Below are 23,101 nucleotides of genomic sequence, written 5' to 3' on the forward strand. Positions count from 1 at the left end.
ATTTTTGTGACTTGGGTTAGTAATTACACTGCAGTCAAAACAACATGGAATTAGTACAAGACTACATTCACAGAAAATGACACCTAGAATGGTTGCTAATTATTTTTGCACAATGGACAAACTAGGAGGTCAGTTAATACTAGTAAGCTGTAAAGTAAAGATGTGGGAGTATTCAAATACCCGCTACTCACTTCTACCCGCAGGTAGTGCCAAAATGCCGGCGCTATCCGTGGGTAGACCTGTGGGTAAAAGAAAATAAAAATTAACTTTTTCTTTAAAGTCTGTAAACTTCTAGCATGGTTCAACTGCTTCACTGCTGTTGAACTTAATTTCTCTTTCCATATAGTCATGGATGAAATTCCCCTTCACGCTGTATAAGGAGAAACACTCTCTGCAAAAGTCCCCTGTTAATCTCCTAGCAGTTGATCCTGGGCATCTGCTGAGAATTCCTGACTCTTGCAGAGATCACTGAGAACTGCAGTGTGCAGAGATCACTGGGAATTACCACAGCAGACCAGCTGCTGTAGTATGGAGACCAGCCACATTGATTGCTGTGCAAAAACTAGAGTGCTGCTTTGCTAGACAGGTCACTGGTGATACTTTTACATGAGGTGATGACTTAGAAGGAAAGAGAGTTTATTCCCTGTCGTTAGTTACTGTCACTTGATAAATCAGTAATCTGTAATATTTTATATGGTGCCTTAAGGCTAGCTTTACTTTGTTGCAGCAGGATTTGTCTCCAAACTGACATATGAGCAGAAATGTCCTTGGCATATGCTTAACAATCCAACTGTGATACCCACAGGGCACCATATACATTTATTATACCATGTAGTAATATTAGAGCATGTATAAGTTATTCCAAGGGTGCTTCCAGCCTGTTAAGAAGGAAACAATATGGTTCACAGAAGAGATATAACCAGGAGAAGAACAGGTTTCAGTTAGAGTCCATTGGGTTTTTAATCTCTTCTGATCAACATACATATATTCTTTATATAAAACAAACAGTTTTATGTAAAACATGCTGAGTCAAATTCAGTCATGGTGTAACAAAGTCACATTAGCATAGGGCATCAGATATATCAGTATTATCCCAGTAGGCATCAAGGAGATGGCTAAGAAAACCAAACTAAAAAACAAACACACAAAAATAAATTAATGATTCTGTTAAGTGAAGAAGAAGGAAGGCAACAATGATCAATATCTAAAATAATTGCATTTAATGTTCAAACAGTGGAAATAATGTGAGAAACTACAGGAAGAGGAAGTGTTGATTTGTTCTACAGTCCACTACCAGATTTTGAAATAGCAAGAAGCATCTATTTAAATTGAAATAGTAAGGCACGGTGAACATGTAATCTTGCGGATAGTGACTATGATTAATATACTGTCTAACAACTTCTACAACTATCAGATCTCTTCCAATTACTTGAATGCTGTAACTTCACTTTGAACAAGTTAGTGGATTTTAAACACACTTTTTAAAAAGACATTTCAGAAAATATATTTTCTTCTGACAGAAAGCCAAGTGGTTAAAGGTTTGTTGTTGGTGTTTTTTTTTTGTTTTTTTTGTTTTTTTTTGTTTGTTTTTGTTTTGTTTTGTTGAGATTAAGGTTGTTTCAACTTGAAAAATAGCATATATGTGAACAAAAAAGGTATAATGGGTTAATATTCAGATTTGTAAAGAACTAGAGAACTCATACACATACAGAGGAGTTTACATACTACTTTACGGACATTTCACAAACATTCAGTGTGTCATGAATAGCTAATTTCTATTCTATAGCCTGGTTATACGTGCAACTTCCAGGGACTTCTATGTGTAGAGTGCTCATATATGTTAACATGTAACTTGGACAGGGTATGCAAATTTGGAGAACACAAGACTTGAGGTTATTTAGTAATGAAGCTGCTGACTGAAGTGTGTACATTTCTGCTCAAAGAGACCAAGTCTTTCAAAACAAGCTAGTGACCAGCTTAAAATCAAACTAAGAATAGAAGAGAAAAAAAAAAAAAAAGAAACCACCTGATTTTGCACTGTCCTAAGACCACACTGAATCATAGGTATGGCCCAATATATTTGTGATCTTGCCTGTTAAATACAATATCAATACAAGACTGTTTCTGCACTCAGTCCAGGTAAAGACATGACCTCCAGTGAAGGAAAGATTCTGGATGTGTTCATTAAAGTTTCTGTAAACAGCAAATGCTTGTTTTATACAGATACTGGTGTGCTTCATTTTAAAGTTTTAGCGAGTACTATGTGCTCCATCTGTCATGACCCAGACATAGGTGGGCAGAGACTTTACACTCTGGAATGCTCTGGAAATTTTTAATTAGGCTCCACAATCTGCAGGATAAAGAGGAGACCGGCATCTAAGGGATTTCACTTTATGATATAATAGTTGCAAGCCATTTCGTTTTCCCAGACTACCTTGATGCTTGAAATCAACTTCTAATCATTTAACGATTTACTGGTTTTTCTGACCTGCTGGAGAGATTGCAGAAATAATTTAATGGAATTGTAAAAAGATTCTTTCAGAGGAGGATGGAAATGGAAATTTGGCCAAAAATTGGTGGAGACTCCACAAGATCCAATGATAAGGATTTATTCTCTGAAGCCTGCTGAACAGGCTAGTGGCTGAAAAGAACTGGCAATCAGTCCTGAAAAAAAAAAAAATCTAAGATATACTATCTGTTATCTTACATCTGTTACTACAGGCTAACTACTGCTTGTATAAAAGAGCATTTGGGATATAGCAGCTCCCTAACCAGGGATGTGGACAGACAGTTATCAAGCATAATTTATTATTTGTAGTTCATCAAAGGTAATGAGTGTGACAAGGACTGTGATGGTAATGGTTAATCAACAAGGTGTGTCCCTCCATGTGGGCAGGCTGTGGCTAACAGCAGCTTCCCAAGGGGCAGCCATCTCTTCTTGTCCCTTCTAGGCAGTGGAAAGTATTTTGGTCACCTCTAAGGGTTGTCTGACTTGCTGATCCCTCACCATGTGCCTGGGCCTGCCTGCAGGTGGGCCCTGAAGGGTCCCATCTCTGTGCCCTCTCATCTTTTTTCTTTTTTCCTTTATGCAGGCTCTTATGCCATCCATCACACAGTCCAAAAAACAATGTCTAGGAGTACATGATCCTAAAAGTAATACTGTTGTTATACAGGAAAGGCGGTAGGATTTGTAATTGCAAGTGAAACAGGGGAAAGGGAACCTGTCACTTTGGTGTGTTTGAGAAGAAAAAGCTTCAGAAGCCTGTACCTGAGGAGAAAGTTGCTCAGACTTGAGACAAAATGACTAATAGCTGGAAACTTCACATTGTTTTATGTGAATGTTTCACACAAAGAAATCAGCCTTTTAGGACTGGATTCATATATAAGACAATTCTCCAAAGAGAATTTTTTCACTTTGCCATTACTCCCTTCTCATGACAATGACAAGACCTGCAGCTGACTTGAAAAGCCAGAACTTTCCAGAGAGAGAAGCAATTTGAAGTTGATGGGGGTGACACTTAAGATTGGCCACTCCTTCTGCCAAGATCTTTCTCAGGAAGACTAAAGATGGTTTCAGAATAACACAGTGCAATTCTAGTCTGCAGAGAGGTATTGGATACTTTGTCCTATTTTGCCGCAGATAACATGCACGTACTTTGTCACGGATTCTGGGTTCAAAAAGTTAATTTTAAACTGCGGGACTTAGATGTACTTCCTGGATCTTAGTGTCTGCTTTTACCAGAAAAGTTTCCCTGATATTGTTGTATTTCCCATTGCATGTAAGCAGTAAGTGAACTGTTTGCCATTATATATGGCTCAGAGTTCACATAAAAGAAGTACAAGAAATTCTCTGATCCTTCACATTAATATGAAAGCAGCATTTGTGATCTTAAGATGGCATAGGACTCCCAAGAAGCCATTTTGAGAATACAGGGGCTGAGGGTTTAAACGTAAGTTAAAGAAGTCTGTCTAATATAATATGTTAACTATTAGTCAGAATATGATATGAGGAAATTCAGAAGACCTCTTCCACAGCCTACTACAGATTTCTGTTGGTGAAAACCTGTAATTAAAACATAAAAATAATCCAAATGATAAGTAATGCCAATGTTATTACACAATTAAATACTAAGCCTGTGACTAGCTATCCAAGTTAAATAGAATTATATCATGAACTTTGAAAATGCTATCTCTATTTCTAAGGAAATTGTATTTTTGTTATTGTTTGTGTGATTTTTTTTTATCAGCTGATTCAGTTCTGATTATGAGACTGTTCACAAATTTGTGACACAGTCTGTGCATGAAAATGAATAACTTTCAGAATCAAACTCTTTCCTGCAGCCACCTCTGCATGAGTATCTACCTGTATCTATCCTAATTTTATACTTGGCTTTATAGTCAAGACATTTTTTCACATCTAAAGAAACTGACTGACTGAATGGAAGTTACAATGGTGCTAATGGTCTAAGACTATACAAACTGATTTAATGGAGTATCAGGATCAGACTATAAAAAATAATGAAAAGCTTTCTGCTTTTGCAATGCACCAGAACAGCTGGATCTGTCCCATCAACATATGCTGTAATGAAACATTGCCACTGCATGACATCATCAGTTTAAATGACAGTTCTTCACTCCCTGAAAGTAGCTACTTTATTAGTGAATGTAATATTCATTCAATATCCAGATGTTATATTATCGTGATGAGTATTACAATTTTTCTCATATGCTCTGATGACATTAACACTTGCAAACAGATAAACCTCCACATGCCACACCTACGTGGACATGCCACTCTCCAATTTAATCCCCACCTTACTTCAGAGGGAAACAGCACAGAAATGAAGACTGTGCACATATATGAAATAAAATATTAATGAAGATTGACCAAAATGTGATGAACTTTTATCAGTTTAGACTCAAATGCAATCAATGAGTTTACAACATTCTGATTATATGGGTGAGAAAATGTACATATAACTAAAAATGTTTAGTGCAAAAAAAATTAGTTAAAATAAAAGCTGAAATGCAGAATTTTTCTTACAGTGCTCAAATAACCTTTAAAAGATTAACTTTACCAGTGAAGCACTGATAAAAATTGAGGCACTTTCAGGTGTACAAGATTTGACACTGTTAATATTTGAGTAGGAAAGAGAAACATGGCTCTAATCAAAATACTATCAGTCCTTATTTTAGCAATTGAAAAATATAACCAAAAATAATTTTTTATCATTTAGAATATATAAGATCCAGGAATTACCACTGTCTTGCAATTTACTCTGTGTCTAACTTATGTTATCAATGACAATCAAGGTATTCAGTTCATTGAGTCCCATGAGTAACTAAAGAGTCTTCCTAAACTGACTAGGGAAATGGTCTTCAGAGGCTTCTGCCAGATCAAAACATACTTATTGGGTACCTACAACTTCAAAACGTATGTGTGCAGAAAGAATCCAGGGAGACAGTAACTGAATTTACTATCAACTGCTTGCAAAACCATTTTCTAGTCTATATCTATTGTCCTCCAACATGAAAATTCTGTACTTATGCCACACAATCCTGCTTAGCCTTTTCAGAGTGCTATCACTTAACACAGAGAAATACTAATAGAGATTCAATCTATATACCACAGGGACTAGGTCTCTCCTGTGCACTAAAGTACAATGTCAAAGCTGAATAAGTAGTACATTAAAGTAAGGAAGATCTGGAGTTCTATGATTTAGACATCATCGATGTTTAAATAAAAGCACCAGTAATAAAAAAAGATTCTTTTATGGGACCATTTGGTCACATTTTTCCTCTTTCCTAGATACATTAGTTTGAAGGATAGACACAGTGTGACCTATAGAGGAAGCATCATTATTTTAAAGGAATGACCACAGTTCTGGAAAATAGGAATTTTTATTAATCATAGGTCTGGTCCATCATGAAATGAAATCTCCAATCCTCTTCTTTACTTCTCCTGGAATCAGCTACTACAATGTCACTGAATTACCTCCAGAGTCACCTGAACTTTAATGTTGCAGTACACATTAGAATAAACCATTAGGTAATTACTAGTGTAGTCAATATGTGATTAATTAGTTCAAACAGAACCATTAAAGACACATGACAGCTAACTATGGAGTTTGTACTTACTGTCTGTGTTTTCCAAGAAAAACATAGCTCCCAACAGCTCTAATTTATGGAAATTGCCCCTGATTTATACTGCCTGTATTCCTCTTACAGCTAATTTGTCCCCAATGTTTCTCAAAAATTATTTTCTTTCTTTGCAATAAAATATTTCCATAATATGATTCCTGAATGCCTATTGCCCCATGTCATATCTTGCTTCTCATCTTACATAAATTGTTGTAGATGAAGAGTAATTACACTGAAATCAGTAAAATTACCTACACCTGGGAAACTCAAAGTCTGTCTTTCAAAGCTCCTTTATATTTACTAATTTTGTGCGTGACTTTCTCTTTGAAGACTATTTTGACCTACAGTGTATCTGTTAACATGAATGACAGCAGTAATTGGAACATATTAGAGAAATGACTCATAGGTTCAAAAATGTGCTTCTAACATTAATTACTATCTGATTATGATATGATCAACAGGATTATATAAATTATCATTGCAATATAGAATGATAAGAGAAAGTTACAATAATTGAAATAATAGTCAAAGATACCATTGATATTCATAAAACAACACTTCTAAAAATCTTGTACATTTGGTTTCCAGCTGACCAACAAAATTAAAGGAAATTTGGAAAATGTGATTAGAAAGATCTGAGGACCAATCTGAACTAAGACAATAACTCTAACAGGAAAAAGTAGGGCCATAGAGAAAATTGTCTGTGGCTCTAGTATTTGCTTCAGAGAAGAAACCTGCAGCATTTTAAGGCATTGGCCACTTCAGGTTGTAACCTTCTTCCCTCCCTTCTCGACCTCCCTTGTGATTGATCTGAGATGTAACAGTTTGGGGAGCTGAAATTCTAAAGTGTGCTTTACCTGTTTGGCCTTTCAATATTTTATGTTTTGATTGCCTGTCAGTCAGGTCATCACTTTCTCCATACATCAAGTGAAGCTCTCAACAAGAAAAGCAGAAGAACAGATAACTAATCATAAAGAAAATATGGAAAGGTCAAAACCCAGCCAAACCTCATTTTAATTGGATTATATACTTGGGAAGGCAGAAATGAGTTGATGTGAGGTGAACCATGAGAAAGAGAAAATTCAATGAGGAGAGATGAGGACAGGGTGACTCTAAAACATTGTTAACATTCTTGCCAGCACAATGAGGTGAGAGGTGGGCAGAGGAAAAGCTGTGTGGTTAACATGGTGGGCCAAATGGGAACACCACATGTGAAGACAGCAGATAGGACACTGCCGATTGTACTGACAAGGAGATTAAATTGAAAGGAATAAAACCAGGTCTGTGCCTTAAGTTGGTGATGGAACAAGGCGCAATTCAGAATATAATAAAGGGAGCTGGGGAACATGAATTGTAAGATAAGAACAGATATTAAATTCCATCTTTCTAGAAGTTATGAGCTACTCTGTATGAGTTATGAGCAGTATACTCATAAATCTAGAAGTTATGAGCAGTAATATTTGTTTGCTAATTAAAAATATTTACCAGTATCCTGCACCAATATCTCCAGAAGTCTTTCTAACTTCAGCATATAAAAATGTCAGCCTGTCCAAGTTGCCCCTGAAGATTATTCTTTCACTCATTTTAATTTTCCCTGCACTCTCTTTTCCAGTTGGGAAGAAGCAAGGAGCTACTGCAAGCATGAACTAGCTTACTAATAAGCTAGTAAAAATCAAGTCAAGTAGTATTCAAAAGTTTTGCTGTCATCTTTGGACAGTAAAGCACAATTTCTTCTGAGATACCTAACACTAAGGTGCACTTAGTAATGAGATAATAAACCTGCTGACACATACAGCTCAACAGGAAACAAATACGGTCCTGCAAATTTGAAGACTGGAAGCCTTCTGTGACTTTCTTTGTTGTAAAACAAGCCCAGAGAACTACATACGTACAGCCAGTAGGCTAATTTCCAAACCATTCATTTGGTATTTGAGATTCATAGTTCAAATTTCTGAATCAGGTCCTGTATATGCCACTGCAGACCTGAGACTCCACAAAAGCAGTACAGGTTCCTTCTCCCTATGCTTGCCTTTAACACTTCCCCAGAGTCCAGCAATCTGCAGATTAGTGGGTTTCTGAATTAACTAAATTTGCTTCACTATGTTTTACAGCTCATGGACTTTTCTTCCATTAATTTACTTAATTATTTTTTTGAACGAATTTTGCTTGTGGCATCCAAAACATCCCTAGGCAACAAGTTTAATTACAAACTGTTTTTAAAAAATATTGGGTTTTTTTTTTGTTCTAAATCTGCTTCCTGGTAATTTTACTGAATATACTCTAGTTTCTTGCCTATAAGAAATAGTGAATAATCATGAATATCAGTGATTTGTTAGCCAAACTCAACATATCTCTCTATATCACACGAACGGTACTTCTAGTTACAGATGGGAAGTAGGTCACTGGATAATGAAATTTTTAAATTGAAAATGCAAGACCCTGGAGGAAAGATAACAAAAAGGGACAACTCATGTGATGTAAAAAACCTGCAACGTAAAAAGCCGCAGTCCAAACACCTGAAGGTCTCTAAGTTGCTGAGACATATGGCAGGCAATCTTCTCAAGCCTAATATTATTAGCATTGGTAAAATCACAGCTGCACACACAAAACTGCTGCATTCCTTCATGGCAGAACCCAAAACTGTGGTTCCCCTATTTCACATTGAAGTGTGAAGACGTAAATTTTTAACATAAAGGAGCATTTTACAACTCAAGGGGTATTTCAATGCAATAGCAATTATCCATTTTTTCAGAAGACTCCTACAGTGATGGTGACTTGCTACAATACAATGTAGCCAATGTTCTAACAACAACCAAAAAAAAAGAGCACAGCGTATTTTCAAAGTTGTGAAATTCATGTAAATCTACCAATCCTAAAAATGTAGTACAGCACTGAGTCAGCCAAACAAAACTCAGCATTAATGGCGCCGATGACAAAACCTGCTTAATTTACCTAATTTCAGGATCCTTACTATATCCATAGGTACATAGGTTCAACATTTTGATTAGGGCTACTGTTCTGTGCTGGACATTTTGCCAGGTTTGTAACACTTTGCTGGAAAATTTTAGCTGTTGTATGTAATGTAATGATTACTACAAACACCCTTGTGAAAACTACATACTTTATTAAAATTCCTTGAGGCAACAAGCCTTTCCAACTCCTTTTTAAAATATGTTTTCAGCCTTTCAGGGTGTTAGGACAGGTAGAGAGACTGGGCTGACTGTAAGAGCAGTTTGAGCCCATGTTGAATCTTCTACATAAGTACCTTTTATTCTTAGAAGAGCAGACTAATGTTCACTTTTCTGTTTTCATTTGCTACTGAATATTTCCTACCTGGCAAATACAGAAAAGATCCTTACTGATATACAGCAGCTTGGAAAGAAGATATACTTAAAACTATTCACAAGAGTCTTCTTGGTTCATAGATACACATAACAGAGCTATTAACTGTGGTTCAGTGGTGTGAATAAAGCTATCCCTTTTATTTAAGTAAGCAAAATCCTACTTTTATGATTAGAATTGATTCAGATTGCTATTGTGAATATGGAGTAAATTAGTGAAGTCACTGGGATTAATTTAAATCTCCATGAACGTTATATGATGAGTCTTCCACATGCTAACTGTGTATACTGCTCTTTGGGATAATTACTTTAAAAAAAAATCAGAACTTATAGAATAATATTGACAATATTAATACATATTTTAAAGCCACCCAACAAAAATTAATTTTGGAGGAAGAATTTTGGCTCTAAAATACAAAGTCTGACACTAACTAAAGTTTGACTTTGATCACTCCAGTACAAATAATAAATGAGAGTCAAGAGGGAACATGTTGATCTATATATAGGGACAATCCTTTGAGATTTGTAGCATTTTCATTTTGCAAACCTCTTCAGATATAACTATATCAATACCTATTGAAAAGTCATGGAAATACCATATTCTTTGTGTATTTGTGAGTATGTGTGTGCATCTTTTTGTGTAAGTGCAGGCAGACAGCAAATATCTATTCTTGTAACGTTAACTCAGAAGGGCTGCATTCACCTCTAGAGTCATGACTATATTGCAGATCCTTGCATTATATCAACAATAAATATAGTATATTATTTGAATTTATGCTTTCTTCAAACACCTCAGTGAGTAAATAGAGGAGGATAAAGCAAAAATAGAATTATTTTCCCAATTAGTTTAATGTGAATTTCAAAGGACAAAGTAAACAGTCTAACAAGTAAACTCAACATGTTTAACAAGTAAGCAACTTTAACAAGTAAACTAAAAATAGATGGATGGACCACTCGGTGGATAAGGAATTGGCTGCATGGTCACACTCAAAAGAGTTGCGGTCAGTGGCTCTCCAAGTAGAGAGAGGTGACAAGTGATGTTCTTAAGGAGTTGGTGTAGGGACCAGAGCTGTTTAACACCTTTGTTGGCAACATGGACAGTGGGACTGAGCGCACCCTCAGCAAGTTCGATGATGACACCAAGCTGTGTGGTGCAGTTGACACACTGGAGGGAAGGGATGTGCCATCCAGAGGGACCTGGACAGGCTTCTGTGTAAGCTTCATAAAGTTCAGCAAGGCCAAGTGCAAGATCCTGCACATGGGTCGGGGCAATCCCAAGCACAAATACAGGCTGGGTGATGAGTGGATTGAGAGCAGCCCTGAGGAGAAGGACTTGGGGGTATTAGTGGATGGAAAACTGACTATGAGCCAGCAATGTGCGCTCACAGCCCAGAAAGCCAACCACATCCTGGGCTGCATCAAGAGAAGTGTGGCCAGCAGGTCAAGGGAGGGGATTATCTCCCTCTACTCCACTCTCATGAGACCCGCTCCTACAGTGCGGTGTCCAGCTCTGGGGACTCCAACATAGGAAGTACACAGACCTGCTTGAGTGGGTCCAGAGCAGGCCACAGAGATGACCTGGGGAGGGGGGTGGGGTGGGGTGCTGGAGCACCTCCTCTGTGAGGACAGGCTGAGAGTTGAGATTGTTCAGCCTGGAGAAGAGAAGGCTCCGGGGAGACCTTATAGCGGCCTTCCAGTACTGAAAGGGGCTACAGGAGAAAGGTGGGGAGGAGCCCTTTATCAGGGAGTGTAGGGACAGGATGATGGGTAACAGTTTTAACCTGAAAGAACATAGGTTTAGATTAGATCTAAGGAAGAAATTCCTTCCTGTGAGGGTGGTGAGACAGTGGCAGAGGTTTCCCAGAGCAGCTGTGGCTGCCCCCTCCCTGGCAGTGTTCCAGGCCAGGCTGGACGGGGCTTTGAGCAACCTGGGCTAGTGGAAGGTGTCCCTGCCCATGGCAGGGGGTGGGACTAGAGGATTTTTAAGGTGCCTTCTAACCCAAAGCATTCTATCATTCTATGATTCTAAAATGCTGATTTTACACTTTCAAAACTGACAAAGTAAGTTTTGTTCCCACTTTTGTATCAGGGATGTGTCCATTTCTAATCTAACTAACTTCAGCAGAAATAATATTTTAGGAGTTGGTAAAAAGAAACAAAAAATGTCTGAAAAAAAAATTAAAGATATTTGCAGACAGGCGACAATACCTTTTTAAAAATGAAGAGGTGTCTCAGTCACTAAAGAATTGCCATTTTGTTAATATAATATGGTAGTACTTCTGGCAGTATATGCAAGAAAACCAGATAGTCTGTGCAAGGTCATTGCAAATACAAGATGCATCAACCTGGTGAAGTTCCTACAGCAACATAAATGTGTTTATGAGCAGCAGGTGAATTCCTGCAAAAGACTCTAAAGCTATTAACTGCTCAGTAAGGAGTACATAATAATAGGTTGTTAACTCACCCTCCCTGACAAGAACATCAAGAAAGGGTACTTTGAAACTATTAATACTAATACATTAAAAAAAAAAAAGGGAGTATTTTTACATTATGTTTCTTTAATTCAACAAAATAAACATTCATGATGTTATTAGGCTACAAAACTAACAAAACTATGTGGGAGTTACTGAATAACATACCCTTTCTATGAATTCAAATTGGCTAATGAAATCACGCATTTAAACTGAAAGCTCCTCTAATGTTCATTTTTCATTCCAACATCCCCCCTTCTCAAATCCACAGCTTTTATTTAACACATATTAAAACACTTATACTAATATTAAACATGGAAATAGTATGTTTTATTGCATGAAAATGGAATGGCTCTTCTTAAAAAAGCTTCCTCTTTCCCTTTGGATTTTTCTCCCTTCTCCCGGAATGACTGCTTTGGGGACATCACCGCTTAATAAAAAAGAGGTTGCTTATATTATGCAAACAGTGGCTTTGTCTCCATTTCAGCTGAAAAAAATGTTAAAAGTGGAAAACTAATAACAATCTATCCTCTGCATGGTTAGTGTTCAGTTGCAAAGCAGTCTCAGAAGAGAGGGGAAAAAAGGGAACTTTCTCTGGTTTTCCCCCCAAAATGAATACATGTCTTTTTACCTGTATCTCCCCAAATATCTCCTGAATGCATACAGGATTGCAGGAAAGAACTGTAAGTGAAATGATAGCTCATATTGGAACATTCTTTCATTTACACAAAGATATAATCTCACTTATGTCTCAAAGTACGTATCTTTTCGATTTAATCTGTGAATCCACCTGTATGGTTGTGAAAGAACATTTAATGAACAGTAAGTAGTTTGCGCATTATGAAAACACTGTCCTAGCTTCAGTTTTTTTAAAATAGTTTGGGGTCACAGATGAAGACTTTTGGGAACTTTTAAGCTAGTTCTTAGTTTCAGAAGTTCTAAAGGAAACATTCTGCCAGGCTTTAGAGAAATGGAGACCTGGCCATTGTATTTAACTTATAAAGAAGGAAATTATTTTTGCTTAGATGGCCACCTTTTGACAGATACACTAGTTATATGTAGGTCATTGCTCATGAAACTCACCATTCTTTTTTGTAAAAATATGTCAAACTTTCAAACCCAAAGGTTGACTCCTGAACGTGTTTTAAGATAACTGAGGGAACTACAACTCTAACTTCAGATACTGCTAAAACTTACTTTACCATAAGGTGAACACAATGAAACTAGTTAATAATAACAGTAGCAACAATAACAAAATATTTTAAGTTGAGAGTACATTTGTTTTTTTGTTAATTTAGGATTAAACATGTTAAACTTCTTACCACTTCCTTTTGTGCAATTATTAAATCCTCTCTGAAAAAAGCAACTTTTTTTTTTTTTTTTTTTTTTTTTACAATATGTTCATCATAATCATCTAAAGTTTGTCCTAGGGAAGGAACTGAAATTTAATGTACTATAAAATGGCTGTTTCTGATTTTTGACCATATGTGATCGCACGCTTAAGATTAACAGCTGATTCCTGCAGTTAAAATGATTATTCTTGCTGGGTCAGTAAACTATTTTTGAAACTATATTTTCTGAAGTTCAAATGCCAAATTGGTAGAAAAAATGTTTAATAATTCCCTTTATCAGGAATCAAGCTCTGCTATCAGTGGAGTTAGCTTTATCGGCTTTCTTTGAGGTATGGAACTAGTAGTGTTTGTTGTCTTACAATAGTTTACATATCTCCTATGCCTATGTCTTTGGAAGATTTTGAAAACCATTTATTCAAAACCATTAATGCACTTTTACTACATTTGTGCAGGTCTTTTGGCAGTTACTGGAATAAGCATTGTATATGCAGTTTTCCTTGGGGAAAATGGTATTGGCTACAGACAAGAACACAAGATCAGCAGAGACTGAACTATGTTGTTTTTTTTTAAATCAAACCCACTAGGCTTGCTTAAACAGCATTCTATTTCTTGTTGAGACTTTTTGATTCAGCATGAATGACAATAGTAATAGCACTGTAGGCTACTTTATTATTAAATACAAAGGTTTAGAAGCTATCTCTAAATAATTGACGACAACAGAATGATTAGGAGACTAGCCAAAGCAGGCACCTAATGGAGAAGGCCTACTCAGAACTTCTTTGAGAAACCTTTTGCTGCATGTAATTGATATTTAGAGGCCAGATTTCTTTTTCTCCTAATAGTAATTATATCAGTGTCATTAATAATGGGTGCTGCAAGGTCCTTAGTTTCTTTCCTGCAGGCAAATATTATATCTGGTCAGAAAGTCTCGTAATTATTCACCCTAATTTTCAACAGTTCTGAGACCTATTTTTTCCTCTTTTTAGAATCTAAGGCTTTTACAGTTCTTCCCTTGGGAAACTAGGTTAATAGCAGCAGAATAGGAAATCTGAGAAGCTTGTTTAACATCACTTACTATGCTAAAATAAGCTAGGAGATTTCATTTTAATGATTATCTCCCAAAGCACATTTGTAGTGATTATTTCTTAAAAACATTCACCAGACATGGTTCATTTCCCAGGAGCACTGAATGCCTAAGAATGCCAGAGGTGCTCCTTGGAGCCCTGGTACCTCACGACGACATGATGGTCTCTTCCTGCAGCTATGGTCAAATACCAAGGTCTGGTTAGTACAAGTATCCAAAAGCTCTTATACACGAATTATTCAATGTTCTTGTTTTTACGAGAACATGATGAAAATGTAATGTAAATGTATTATTGCATGAGCCTTACATTTCTTGCTTCTAGTCACATCAGAAACATTTTACTTGTAGGCAGCAGATTGCATCTCAAATAACTGAAAAATATTACGGGAGCTAAGCATTCGTTTTAAAAGAGAAAGATTAAGCATGAGGCTAAAAATTGTCCAGCTGACCATTCAACGCTAACAGCATAGTGCTCGCAATTTTATACTGAGTATACTCGCTGACTGACAAGACACCTGAAGTGCTCATATGCTCATCCATATTGTTATAATCCTTTTCCTGTTCCCCAAACTTGTAATTGATGTTGACTCTAAAATTTAGTCAGGAAGTCTGCATGTTTATCAAGCAAGCTATGATAGGTATAGCAACAATAAAAGAATATGTCCAGAGAAAGAACCAGTACATGCTAACAGTCCAGCCACAACAATACCACACGAACTATGTCTGCTCATGAATAATGTCATACAGTCTGCAGGCTTCCTTCACAGCCTCATGTGGATTGGAGCTGGTGCATATATTATTCTTCATGATTTAAAAATCTAACATAAAAGCAAAAACTGAACCAAGAAAGAATTAGCTGGTACTTAAGGGAAATAAGGAAGTTGTAACATAGTTGTGTCTGAAAAAATGTGATTCTTCTAACTCAGTTAAACATTATGCAAGATTGTAATTAAAGAGGTGGAAAGACAGGCATGGTTTAGCTATTTAAGTAGTAGGAAGGTTGAAGGTCAATGAACCTCACACATGTCATACAGACCTCACAGAAAGGCTCAGGGCTATAGAAGAGAAATGACTAATTTTACTTCACCTTTCCAAAATGTCACCTAGAAATTCAGAGGATTGTCTGATCTACATGATGTGGCTTCTCATAAGAAATATCCATATCTTGTCTAATGAGAATGTATGGCTTCTGTTCAATTGAGGTTAGATTCCAGCCAATATTCAAGTAAAGTCAGGTTCTGCCTGAGCAGAACTGAATCAATCTGAGAAGAACATAATGAAATATCTCCTTAGCTGGAGAAGACACAGAAGAACTATTGTCCTAAACTGGAATAAGTCACATGCCTTAAACTGGCAGATCACATGGGAAAAAAAAGCTGGAATGAAACAACTTGGGCACGTGCTTGAAAGTGAGCTTGGCCTATTCCTAGGGCTCCCAAGACCGTGCTATTGCTGTGTTAGTCTTCAGTGTGGTACTGAGCATAACTCAAGATTATCTGCTCCTCAAAAATTGTGGAAAAAAATGGCAAGTGCATACATTTGTACATGCACCAAGTGCCACCTCTTTTTGTTGTCAGAGTGCAGAGTATGTCATCTACTGTACATCTACACTTCTATGGCTTTGAAATAATATGGTGCACATATTTCTAGACAGATTTGCTTTAAACTGCAGAATACTACTGCAGGTAAACAATTCTGAAAGAGAAGATTACTTTCTTGTTTATAATTTTTCATATTAATTTTTGTAAAAATAATTCTGTCATTCAAAACTTTACACACTGATGGTCTTAAATTTTCACATTATTCCTATCAAGTAATTTACCTCAAGGTCTCTTACATATTTTACTAATCAAATTCTGGATGGCTCATTTTAATTCATATTAATGAATATTCAAAGAAATAATGGTGTTTGTTTTAATATTAGATTTTAAGAAGAAGCATAATTTCTCATATAAGTTAAGTAAATACAGCTGTAGACTGATAGAAAAATTAACAAGGTCATACTGTTTTCCAGTTCTTTAAATCTGGTATTTTCTCTATCTTTCTGCCCCATCAGCTCTTCATCTCCTTTTAAAATCTCATTGCAAAATTAATTTCCTCCTTGCCTCTACTACTCGCTTATTTTCTCTCTTTCAGCTATTAATTCAACTCTAAATAATACTGGAAAGGAGGAAAAATCATATCTGACATGCTACATATCTTGTCCACTCACTTGTCATATGGACGTGGGTTAAAATTTTGATGTGAAAACTGCCTGTGAGTTGCAAATTGAGTCTGCCAACAAAAAAGTTTGTTGTCAAAGGGATTTGGCTTTAGTGTAAATTTCATCAAAGACAAGAAAGCGAAGAAACATCAACCAGTCCCTCCACCCTACATCCCACTCCAAAAGATATCTTCTGTTTGGAAATGTCATTGCAATGCCTTGGGATATTGCTTGGGTACATCCCATTAAAATCTCTTCTCTGTAGACAGGCTTCCTCAGCTAATTATATTTCATCTTGTGTGTAACAGAAAATATAATCCAACTGGTGTATTTGGGCCATATGGGAGTGCAAACTTAATACAGTTGCTGATACATATATAGCTTGGTATGCTTAATACAGTTCTTAGGAAGCATTAATTTTTGATGATTAATTTTAAAGGCTTGGGTGGAAAAGAGGAGGAATAAGCATTTTCCATTTCAGCTGCACAACCTGAAGTGCAGCTGGTAGGGTTTATATCCACTGCGTAGTGTGTTTCCTTTCCCATGAGGGAATTCCTACAGAAGGACTCTGTCATTACAAGGCTGTAATAAGGCCATATCTTGCCCCACTCCTCCATCTGACTCAAACACATAACCTTTTTGGCAAGAGATAAGTAGATTATGATGGTCTGGAATCTTCCAAAAAGTACAAGCTTTGGTCAGTGTCTGAGTAATAATTTTAAAGTAAAAAAGAAAAGTTGGTTACTATTAGCAAGGAAACTGAGATTATAATGATATCTGGAGTTTGATTTTTAAAGGGAAAGACAGTACTTCCTATGAGATTTTTTTTTTTCTTTTAAAAGTACTGGGCTGTTTGTGGAAGGTATTAAATAAGATTATAAACTAGAATGGGTAACAGACTGCCGAATAGGACAGACATCCTGTATCAACAGAGATAATTTGCAAATGTTTAACATCTGTGAAGACTGCAAATGTAGAAATGCTTTTCAGAGTGCATCTTAGATTTCTAAGGTCAAACATTTAAATTACCCTTTGTGTGTTGCTCTGAAGACTCACTTACCGTCTAAGGTGACAAATGTTGCTAACTGTACAGTTTTCAGAATGATTCATAACCTACTGGAAAGAAGATAGCTCAACTACCAGGCCTCAACATGCAGTTTATTTCAGGATCATGATATTTTCTCTCTGGTTACATCTCAAAAGTATTCAAGCAATGGAAAACCTTTTCTCTTTACTGTGACAGAAGCTTACAGCACCTTGGACTGCATGTCTGGGAGTTCTTGTTCTCCTCACCAGCCAAGTCAAGCTCTCTAATTATGTCTTAGATCAGCTTATTCCCTGCATTTTTGGCTGAAAAGCTGCAGAACAGATAGCAGTGGTTTAAACAGTATATAACAAAGGGCTGTGTACGCAGTGTTGCTGCACAACAGACAAGACTAAGTAATATATAGACCTCTAAGGAATGCTATTTGCCATGTCACTTAGTATTGACAGATGTTAGAAGATAATCTATTGATAAAGGATTTTTATAAATATCAGCTTTATACTTTAACATTCATATGAATGGTTTGGGATCTCTGAAACTATTTCTAATCAATTGAAGAAAATCTCACTATTTCTCTTGTTTAATTCACCTAGTTATTATTTCAATATCAACCAACAAAACAAGGGCAGTGCAAGTCATATGTGGCTTACTATGTTAATGGATCAAAACCTGAAGGACTTCCATTAGTGTAGGAAAGTAAGGTCTCCTTGCTCTGGCTACCAAGTATTCTAAACAATCTGTCTTCTCCCTCTAGCTGTGCTATTCAAATTGATTGTATTTTTTTCCCAGTTTACCCTTTTTTTCTGCATCATTAAAACAGCATAATCTCAATAGAGAAGTGCAGCCAAGGAAGAAAATTCTCAGATATTTACAGAACCTAACATTCCTAAATATTTCTTTCATGACTTGGCTTATATTTCTGTTCTTTGTGGTTTTCTCAAATACCCATTAATTCCATTGTGACTTCCAGATGGGGAGACAGAAACAGCAAGAGCTCACTTGGCAGGCAACTGTTTAAGGTATGGACACCAAAAATTTTCTGTCTGCATCTTCAGTAATGAAGGCACTGATAAGCACTAAATTTTACACTCATTTTACACAAAGCCCTGTAGCCAACTGAAAATGACAAAATGTGTTTTGTGCTTTGGGAGAAGCAGGCTTCAAATTATGCTTTCACAAGACATGCTGTGTGTGCACCTTGTACCTTTACTTGTAATGCATATAGATGCCCTCTTTTGTGTGAAATCACGTAATTTTGACAGAATGCCAGAAATTTGACATGAATGCATGCAGTTTCTCTCTGGTAACCTTTTGTAACCCTCTAAACAAGGCTGGTGCACTCTCTCATTTAAGCTCAGATTATTGCTAAATAATGCTGCAAAATGAAATCACACTGATATTCACCTTAATCATATTGTTTTGATGTCACTCTAAAAAGTTTTTATAAGCCATAAATCAAAATATATTCAAGCATATGATCCATTTATCCATGTTTGTAAATGTAATTAGTATGACACAGTACATCTACTGCCTGCTTGCTGCTCTACTTGATTTTGACATGAAACAAGACAGTCATTAACAACAAAAAATCAGTACAAAATAAAACACCTACTTTATGTAGCATTGTATGTGGGATCAAGTGACAAGTTTAAAGTATGTTTTTAAAATATTCAAAATATGAAACATATTGTTCTTTAGGATCTGAGTTTGGGTGATGCTGTAAGTGAGACCTACTTTCTCATAGTACTTGATCTCGTAGTCCAGAATTGCTCCATGGGGAAAGTCCGGCTCTTGCCAGGAGAGGGCAATGCTGTTTTGGGAAGCCCAGTCCTTCCTTACCATACCTATCAAGGAGGGTGCTGAAAGGGAAAAGGATAACTAAGGGTTAAAGACGAAGCACACGGTTTATCCTTTCAACCTACTGTCTTAGGATACCAACCCGAGGTACCTTTGAGTGACCTCCAGACAGAAAAGCATGACAGATGGCAATTCTCAGGGAAACCATACAACCTGGAATTAATGTCTCAAGTACATCCCAGTAACTCCTTTGTTTAAAGTGCAGACCAGCTTCTGAAAAATGGCAATATACAAAAGTAGAGAAAGAAGTGCCTGTGCACAACTAGGTTGCACTGCTGGCTCCGGGGACATCATGTCCAGAGCAGAACCACATTTCAGAGACAGTAAATTCTACATTCAGGATAATCTTCATTAAATGTTATAGTTCAACTGTGTAAAATGTACATTCATTTCACTCCTTGGGGTAAAATAAAGCGACACAGCCTAAGACAGATGCAACGAAACCTATTTCTGGTAGCTGGGTTGGCAGCAGCCAGGGTGTTTGTTCTAGCCCGTCAGTGAGTTAGCTGTGTGCACTGAAGAGCCAGCTTGTTAGAGGAGGCCAGTGGCAGGGACTGGGTTACCGGCAAACCGTGGGGGCAAAGGTGCTCTGAAACCTGCCAGCTGTAACTGATACTGCAGGTCTGCAGCAGTGCAGCAAGTAGGAACTACTTCTAGCAGCTTTTGGTAGGGGACCAACATGGGTGGATGCACCCAATAGCCAAACAATCTTGCTACTGGATTAACTAATTTTAAGAAATGGATTTTCTGCCCTTTTGGAAAAGAAGGTGCACTATCTACACAACAATTTCAAATGGTGCAAAACCTGCATACTAGAAAATGATCTTTGCTTATTTTATTAATTTGGTCAAGCAGGTCTAATATTCTCCAGGCACTAATGTTGTTTTAATTGATCTGATTTGCATTTTCCCCAAATGTTACATCAAAACCAGTCATATTGTTCAACAGTCTTGAAGACAACTGAGTAATCTAAACAAATGAACTACCATTAAAAAAAAAAAAAAAAAGTTAGACCAGTGGTTCACAGCTTTTGCTATCTGTCTTTCCACTAACAAACACCAGTTTATTACACATCCTCCCCCATTCCTCTCTATTAGGAATCTTAACCTCTTCTAACCTTCCAAGGATATGCTTCCTAAAAAATAACACATTTTTATGACTTCTGTTTATATCTTCTGAATGAAAGAGTCTCCCCAGGAAAATGAAATAAAAATCTGCTTCTAGTCACAGAATTTCACACTTCAGTTTTCCTTCCTGTAAATACTTCAGGAAGTTTAAGAAATGAAAACAATAAATAAAGTCTAGAATGCAACCAAACACTAAAGAAAACAAAACCAGTTGTTTTCCTTCAAAAAAAGGGAAACTCTACACACAGATATGCACATAACAACCTCTTTCTCTGTGACACTGCATTTATCTGAGAGAGAAAATAAACTTCCATCCACTGTCAATCTTCCCTGTGGTAACTGTTCTGTGGTATAATAGTACAGTACTCTCTGATGTGGAAAAAATACCCAACCCAACATGTTACACTAAGTGAAAAAAACCTACCAAAAGTATTAAGTGGACAAAACAGATCTTACACAGTGTGTTGGGTTTGGGTGTGGTAGGGAGTTTTGGTAGCTGGAGAGGAGGCTACAGCAGTGGCCCCCTTGTGAGAGGTTTCTTGAAGCTCCCCCGGCTCCAAGTCAGGGCTGCCTCTGGTCAAGGCTGAGACAGTTAGCAACGGTGGCTGCATCTCTACGATAATGTATTTAAGAAGAGGAAACTGGGAGGAGGAGTGAGAGTTGTGAGGAGGACACCTGTGCAAACACCGAGGTCAGTGGAAGAAAGAAGAAGGAGGCAGGGGGGCAGGTGTGCCAGAGCAGAGACTGCCCCCCCCGCAGCCCCTGGTGAGAGGGCAGGCTGTGCCCCAGCAGCCCACGGAGGTCACCAGTGGAGCAGATGCCCACATGCAGCCTGTGAAGGATCCCACACCAGAGCAGGTGGCTGCACACAAAAAAGGCTGGGAATCTGAGAGAAGCCTGTGCTGGAGCAGTTCATTGCTGGGAGGACTGCAACCCGCTGGAGGGACTCATGCAGGAGCAGTTTTGGAAAAGATGCAGCTCATGGAAAGGACTCATGTTGGAGAAGTTCATGGAGGATTGTTTTCCATGGGAGGGACACCACACTGGAGCAGGGGAAAGAGTTTGAGGAGTCCACCCCTGAGGAGGAAGGAGCAGCAGAAACAAGAGGTGATGAACTGACCGCAACCCCCATCCCCTGCTCCGCTGCATCCCTCTGGGGTAGGAGATAAAGAACTGGGAGCAAAGCTGAGCCGGGAAGAGGGGAGGAGTGGGGGGGATAGGGGTGCGATTGCCCCCCCCTCCACTCCTGGGCCACATACCAGGAGGAGATAATTACTGCTGATGGCAGTACTTAGAGCATTAAGATGCTCCTTTGACAGCCTGGCTCGGTTATAACAACCCGCCAGCAGGCAGAACAATAACAGAATTGCACACCCATCAAGTCCTTGGCAACTGGCCAGAACCCCTCATCGTCTGGGCTAGGCCAGAGTGATAAGTATATGATAAAAGTAAATTATCTCGAACCCTATAAACAGCAGCCTCAAGGGAGACCCTTTGAGCATTCCTGGACCCCAGCTGGTCTGTAACCAGCATCTCCCCTGAGCTAGGACGCCTCTCAGGCATTAACTCCTCCAGCTGAAGGCCAGGGAGAAGTCAACTCGTTGGAGTCTCAATTGAGGAATATTGATGCATTGTGTGTATTAACTCTAAACTCGAGAAGAGGGAAATTTTTACTTTGAGTTAGCTTCTCTTTCACCAACTTGCTCTCTGCTTACCGACGTGTTTAGGTACACACAGTTATTTTCACGAGTGTGGCAACATACGTATTTTACTGGACCCAAATACTTGTGTCTGTGTGTTTGTACATTTTATATTTGTGAATGTGCATGTATAAAGGTATAGATTTAAGGTACAATATAGTAAGTTAGTATGAATCTTGTCATCTTTGAATCTGTACTTAAGTTGCTATTTCAATCATAACATATTTTACCAAATTATTTTGTAAATCTTTTAACTGTTTAATGATTAAGTGTTGCTAGTCATTAATAAATCTTGGTTTGCTGCTAAATTACTTTTATTCATGACAGGTGGGAAGGTGTTTTTAAGATGTGGTTGTATTTTCTCACTGTCCTACTCTGATTGGAAAATTAAGTGGTGGTGTTTAAATTAAATTGATGTCCTTCTTCCTCTAAGAGTCTGTATTTTGTCTGTGACCATAATGGGTGAGTGACCCCTCCCCGTTCTTGTCTCAATTTTCAAGCTTTTTGTTATATTTCCTCCTTCCCATCCCTGAGGGTGAAGAACTGAGCGAGAAGCTGTGTGGTGCTCAATTGCCCTCTGGACACAAATCAGGACACACAAGCAACTGACCTGCACCTTTACTTATGACTTTTTAACCACTGGTCTGATGCAAGGGAATGAGAGGAGAAAAAAAATATAAATTCCTGCCAACCTGACTGAAGGATTAACCTATTTTTCAGGAAGTCCTTAAACAGCATAATTTCAGTAATGGAGTAGAACAAAATACAAATAAATAAATA

General features: G+C 37.6%; 1 protein-coding gene across 4 annotated transcripts in view; it reads right to left on the reverse strand.

The window, feature by feature from the left end:
- EPHA6 (EPH receptor A6) overlaps positions 1–23,101 on the reverse strand; it is a 493,307-nt gene that overhangs the window by 145,403 nt on the left and 324,803 nt on the right. For 2 of the 4 annotated variants that reach the window (XM_026843375.1, XM_026843356.1), the window contains exons 5-6: positions 19,372–19,496; positions 192–239 (exon numbers count right to left, since the gene is read on the reverse strand). In XM_026843375.1, coding sequence (XP_026699176.1) covers positions 192–239; positions 19,372–19,496 — 173 coding nt within the window. The remainder of the gene's footprint in view (positions 1–191; positions 240–19,371; positions 19,497–23,101) is intronic. The other 2 variants (XM_026843385.1, XM_026843366.1) reach the window with 1 other exon arrangement.

This window comes from Athene cunicularia (assembly GCF_003259725.1).
Source record: "Athene cunicularia isolate RWA chromosome 1 unlocalized genomic scaffold, athCun1 chr1_part1, whole genome shotgun sequence".
Taxonomy (NCBI): Eukaryota; Metazoa; Chordata; class Aves; order Strigiformes; family Strigidae; genus Athene; species Athene cunicularia.